Here is a 7,243-nt window from a genome sequence, read left to right on the forward strand (position 1 = left end):
ATATTAGTTTTATTTATATTATTATTGTTATTATTATTATTTTGCTTACTTCGGATCGATAAATTAAGTACCAGTTGAGCACGGTAAACAACTGGCCCCATCGTCCCTCAAATTTCAAACCTTGTATCTATAGTAGAAAGGATTATTATTATTATTATTATTATTATTATTATTATTATTATTATTATTATTATTATTATTATCATTATTATTATTATCATTATTATTATCATCATCATTATTATTATTATTATTATTATTATTATGTTTAGTAACCGTAAAAGTAGTAGTAATATTTTCATTATCATTATTATCATTATTATTATTACCGTCATCATTACGTAAGTATTTTGCAGTGGGAAAATCGTTAGGATGTCGAAAAAATGACTTATACTATTTGTTCCAGCTCTTTACATTCCGAGGTGCAAATCTATCCTAAGGCCAAATTTTCCTTTCATTCCTCGATGGTCGATTTAAAATGATTCACCAGTCAACTACTAAAGTCCATAATATCGATTAACCCCTCAAAATTGCTGACTTTGTACCGAAATTCAGAATTCATTATTATTATTATTATCATTATTATTATTATTATTATTATTATTATTATTATTATTATTGATATTATTGCTAACATTACTATTACTATCATTATAATCATCATTGATGATGTTGTTGTTGTTGCTGTTATCATTATATTTAGCAGTAGAGATATTTGATGTTGTCATTGGTGTATGTAGTAATATTAGTAGCAAGATTGTATGTAGTAATTTTATTAACAATAGTCATGTTAGTAGAAGTAGTATCATGGTAGCTGTAGTAGTAGTTTTTCTTGTGATTTTGTTGTAGTTCTAATATTGGTATAGTTTGCATATTTTCATTATTAGCATATGTATGTGGATATATATGTATGTGTGTGTGGGCGTTCGTATGCGTGTGTGCGTGCGTATGTGTATGTGTGTATGCGTGTATGTGTAGGTATAGCGTTTTGGTAGTGCATAGAATAATATATTAGTAATAATAATAACGTTTGCAGAAGAAATGAAGAAATTATTCCTCACTATATTTATATGCAGGCACAGATTGTCCTCAATATTTTCTGAGGAAGTGAAATGAAATGGAACGAAATATAATAAATAAAATAAAGTAACATGATTACATCATTACATTTAAGAATTGAAATTGAAGCCTTCCAGTACCTGTATATAAATAACTTAAGCCGCAATCACATCATTTCGTTTGACTAACCTCATTATTATTACAAGTGTTATATATATATATATATATATATATATATATATATATATATATATATATATATATATATATATATATATATATATATATATATATATATATATATATGCGGGTGAGTGTGTATGTGTGTGAGTATTAATTACACGTGGATATATATGCACACATGTGAGCTTATATATATATATATATATATATATATATATATATATATATATATACATGTGAGAGTGTTTCTTAGTGCGTGTATAACGCTGTTTTCACGCATACCATGTCCTCACGCAGTTGATAGAGTGGGTTTGCAATTTTTGCATATTAAGAGCAATATTAATCTTTAGACTTTCTAAATGTTTTTGTCTATATTGTGTAGAGAGTGATAGAGTTGATATATACCCTAGGTAAGAATAAAGATGTATAATGACTCATAAAGTAAAAAATATATTATCTCTTATAACCAAAACATGTTTTTTTAAATTCTGTAACTATACACTCTAAGTAGCCTACTGTGTGCAAACTCATATGTGATAATATACAGATTTTCAGAGATAACCTGGTCATTTGGTTAGTATAAAATAAGCGTTTTAGGATTATACTAAATGAAACAAGTCTTAAATCACCTGCAAAATTTTACGTCTTAGTTTTAAAGCTATTAAATATAGATACATATTTATGCTCGCTTATTTTTTCGGTCTATTAGTCTGTGTTACGAGCAGCATATTACTGATTTGCATCAGTTTTCCTTTCCTCTAAATGTAAGTTACTCCTATAAATTTATAGAGTTGATAATAGATTATATATTTTATTAATTTGAAATTCATCATCCAATCAATAATAAAAGAAACACTTCCTCGTAGAAAGCCCACTATTCGGACACTATCAAAGATCTGTGAATTAGTTTAGACATAGAAAAGATGATACAATGTCAGTGAATATCGCAAATTATGAAACATTATTAGTGAAAACCTTTGCTTCGTTTTCTTTTGAATTTCATTCATGTACAGTGAAATTGAATCTACCATATCAAGTAAACCACATCACGTTCCTATTTAGGTTTACAAAGAAAGTAAAATTTTAATCATGGTAAAATGTTAGATATAATCTTATGAATTATGAATTTAATTGGGACTACTAACTATTATTTTAGAAATGTTAATACTGTAATTTATGATCTTAATGTTGATATTATTAATCTCAGAATTTATTTGTATTTCAGTATGTGAAAGCATGATTTTATGTTACTTTCATTTCATTTCATCAATATTGTCTGCAAACTGTCTTGTTGATCTTTGTATTTATTATTCATGTTGTAGATATCCGTACACATATCCAATATATGTTGTTATCACAATAAACCACTAACATATTGTATTATTGTAAATATAACATTAGATGTGTATAACATTTTCTTTGAATGTAATTATTCTGTGAAATTTATTATTTTTCTTTTTCTTTTTCTTGTGGTCTTATACTTCATGCTAAGTTTTCAAAATGTATATTTCTAATGTAAGCGGTTCTATGTTTGTCATTTTAACATGTTACCATAGACTCCTCCTTATTGTGATCACAATCCCGGAGTACATATTTTTACGATCATATTTATTCATAAAGAAAATATGCTCATCACCATATTCTATGATACACAAAACAAGTTTCAAAATCGATTTCAGAAACTCAGGCTTAAAATGACAGGTGTTTTATCAAATCTTTCATTACGTTCATTAATGTGAACTAATAAATAATTCCAAAAATATAGTAATTACTATCAACTACTTGATAAATCAATCGGTTATATCAAAAATGTTTAAAATATTTTTAATTGCATCTCTGACTAAAGTTAGTAAAATAGTAGCATCAAAAACTATTAGATAAAAACTATTAGACAAAAACGTTGATGATTCAAGATGATGTCGTTGAACTGACATAGAGATAATATCTATTAATGGACTTTACCTAGATGAGCTATATTTCCATTAGTTATCTAGAATATACTTTATGGATATAATAGAATAGGAAACAATCTTCTTTAATTCCCTTTTATATTAATAGATTACAGACATGTAATTAAATTATAATATCCGACGCGAAAGCAGTGTAACTTTTTAATATTTCCTGCATTGATTTGTTTCTATCTATCATATCAAAATTCTTCAAATTTCATTAGGATAATTAAACCATCCAAATACAGTTCTTCCAATTATTAAAAATATATTTATTGATAAAAATGAAGTATATTTGTAGTAAGCAAATTTTAACTGGAAAAGTTTTAGAAACATTAACTAAGCACACTCGCACAAGCATACGCTAGGTGTTGTATGCAAACACACAAACACATAAGTATATATATACATACACACACACACACACACACACACACACACACACACACACACACACACACAAACACACACACACACACAGATATATATAATATTAGGATAAAAATCCAAATTTACAGATAAAAACATCTCAATTAAATTCAATTTATTAAAAAATAAAATTAAATTAAGTTTCACAGTACAAAATATATATAATCGTATTCACTAAGTATTCTCATCAGCAAAAGAAGGGATACAATTTTGACGAAGCTTTAACATCAGTCGAAAGTATTCGGTGCATTATTTCTTAAAGTTTTACTGAGAAAGTTGTGTTTTAGTACGGGTCTGGTTACGTAATGATGCGAAAATACATTTATTAAGCATCTTAATTGTCGCTGATATCTTATAATAAATTTCTCTCACGAGTGTATATAGATACCACTTGCCTGTTTTAAATAATTTCCATTGCATTTATAATTATGTTATATCTTTGTACAACGTATAATATACATTTGCCAGTGTCAATGTCACAACGGAGCACTTTTCTAGTACATACCACACTGCATTTTGGTCACCTTAGATTCCATATAAAGTGAAGCTGTGATGTCTCATTATTTTTGCATTTGGAAAAATCACGTATTTTATATATATTTTCTTTACCAGAATTAACTAAACCATCTTTACCATCTATCCATATGATATTTTAGATTGTTTAAAAAGTCACGCACACACACACATGCATGCACACACATGCACACACATGCACGCACCTGCACACATACACATGCACCCACACACGCACGAACGCACGCACGCATGCACGCACCCAGTCATACAAACACACACACATATATATATATACATACAGGAAGAGAGAGAGAGAGAGAGAGAGAGAGAGAGAGAGAGAACAAGAGAGCGAATAAGAAAGATAGAGAGACAGAGAGAGAGACTGAGGCAGACAGATAGACAGACCGAAAAGGAGAGTGCGAGAGGAGGGACGCTGAGAGAATACTCCTAAATTTGTATTTAAATACAAGAAAATAATGCCGTGCACTTAATAGTGCTTTCCTGGGTCAAAGTCCAATGGTATGTGAAGGAATTTAACTGGTTCCATAAATTTCTTATTTCGAAAATCTAAATTGCCTAAGGTTACTCTCTGTCCTTGGATTTTGCGAGACAATACCTCTAAGTACTAATATAGTTCCGCAGTTGCAACTCTTCTTAAGTAAATACAGAATAAAACCGACCAGGATATCATATGCGTCCACATATCCATGGCTACGATCACTGAAAACGAATGAGGTTCATATCGTAACTTATAAACGATCTTCAACTAATGAAAGAAACTCTTAATAATTCACCGATAGACATACATATTCCAAAACAACAATATAATCGGCTCTGAAAAATAATATAATTGATAGGCAGTAGTATAGCAACAGTAACAGAGTACCATTGAATATATCTCAAACTAACTGCACACGTGTGCACGAAATTGACCAACGGAATTTGAGACAATGCTAATTCGTGTGAATTTGAATTTTCTGTGACACCGGCAACGATCTATTTCCAAGTACATTAGCTATATATATATATATATATATATATATATATATATATATATATATATATATATATATATATATATTAGTTTATTACATTAATCCGTGATGTACTTGCTAAGCAGAGACAAACGCGTGAAAATGTGCGCACCAAGACAACACATATCAACTTAACGAATTCTTTCCTTCTCCCTCTCCTCCTTTAATTCTGTAACTGTCATTTGCTCCCTAATTTGTGACTCCGGGAGAGATCATTGGCAAGGTCCCTCATATGCCGAAATAAAAATAATATATATTTGCGCATGCAAGCACAAACGTACACACACACACACGCTCGCACACGTAGACACACTAGCACGTTTGTGTGAATGCTAGCGTCTGTGTACGAACATATACATTCGTTTGTTTGTACGCACATGTAATATATCCCTATTTGGCCCGAATTCTCCAGCAACTGTAGTGTTTACAAGATTTCTACCTACTTGGTACCTTCTTCATCGCCAACAACATCCACATTAATATCGTGTTTCTATCCTTCTTAATCTTCCGTAACCTTAGTATCAACCTCATGCAGCTGTACAAGTGGAACATTAACGGCATCTACCTTACCAATCAAAGAGTGTCTGCGAAAACCATAAACGCAGTGTCTTCTCCAGAAAATGAAAGTAACAGAATTTCGCAAACACACACATATACATTTATTGTCATATTATTCAATATTAGTTACCCGAAAAAAGATGTTCAGCTTTCATATTGTTTCCTTGATGACTGTTCATAGTCAGTCTAATATGCAATAATTTAATACATGTATAAGAATGTGAGTCACACATATAAATGTTCCTCTATTCTATGTGCACACGGTTATGTCCCCACACAATGTGTTTCAAACAATCCACCTTGTACATAATTTCTTATTTTTAAATAACTATTCTTGCGTATTTATATGTTTATAATCATCATATACAGGTCATATTTCCACGCATTTATTCATCGGATATTTAGCAACCATATATAAAATAAAGACTTTATGACATGTATGTTTGCTTATATTTTGTATTAATCTACCTTAAAATCCAGCTTTACATTTTAATATCAAATATTCTTTGGAAAGTATACTGATATTTGCTTTATATTTAATTTAATTGTGTGATAAATCATTACTAATATCACACACAAATTTTATTATGTAATTTTCATTGAAAACATCTGAATTTCAAAAACTTCATTTCATCATCAAAATTTTGTTATTAATGTTTATTCGTAACTTAATGTTTTTTGAGAATGTTTTTATAACAGACATAGTTTTGATTCATATGCTGATATTAACAACACATTTTCTTAAATTTTGATGTAAATTAAAGTCATAATCCCCAAAATGAAACAAATTTTATCCTCTGCATTTATTTCAGTTGAACCGAAAAGCAGCAAGAAAACTCGCTTGAAGGCGTTCAGCAGTTCCTTAGATACACCGAATAGCCGGAAAGCATCCAAAGAGTCAGTTTCGACATTGATTCGGGAAAACCACAAGCCTCAACCCGACGTACAGGTCGGAATTGAAGAGGACCAGAAGAGCCCGGATAGTGTGATTTATAATGATCTTGAGGACATTGAAAGTAACAGCAGTCAATCCAGACCATAATATCAGCAATATGCTGATGCCAACGTCTGCTTGTGCGCAATCAATAAACACGCTAAACTAGTGAGACTAGTGCAAGCAATAGAGACTAAAATAATATTCGCCCTGTTCTGCTGAGCACTAGTTATTACTTTTTATATTTTTTTCATTCATTGTTTTTTTTTATATATAAATGTATATTATAAATATATGTATATATAAAAACATATATATACATAAATATATATATATATATATGTATATATATATATATATATATATATATATATATATATATATATATATATATATATATATATATATATATATATATATATATATATATATATATATCTGTATATGCAAATATGTATATATTGTACAAATATACATATATATATATAAACATATAAACATACATTCATGTGTGTGCATATATACATACATATATATATATATATATATATATATATATATATATATACACATAAGTATGT

At 29.0% G+C, this 7,243-nt stretch overlaps 1 protein-coding gene across 12 annotated transcripts in view; it reads left to right on the top strand.

The window, feature by feature from the left end:
* The window catches only part of LOC106869300 (uncharacterized), a 309,763-nt gene extending 302,821 nt beyond the window's left edge, over positions 1–6,942 (top strand). For 6 of the 12 annotated variants that reach the window (XM_089354696.1, XM_014914976.3, XM_089354694.1 and 3 more), the window contains one exon: positions 6,541–6,941. In XM_089354696.1, coding sequence (XP_089210822.1) covers positions 6,541–6,770 — 230 coding nt within the window. In that variant the 3' untranslated portion in view covers positions 6,771–6,941. Of the gene's footprint in view, positions 1–6,540 lie in introns of all 12 variants that reach the window. The other 6 variants (XR_016242508.1, XR_016242509.1, XM_089354698.1 and 3 more) reach the window with 3 other exon arrangements.
* The last annotated feature ends 301 nt before the right edge of the window (positions 6,943–7,243 follow it).

Source organism: Octopus bimaculoides, chromosome 7 (genome assembly GCF_046866305.1).
Source record: "Octopus bimaculoides isolate indiv1 chromosome 7, ASM4686630v1, whole genome shotgun sequence".
NCBI lineage: Eukaryota > Metazoa > Mollusca > Cephalopoda > Octopoda > Octopodidae > Octopus > Octopus bimaculoides.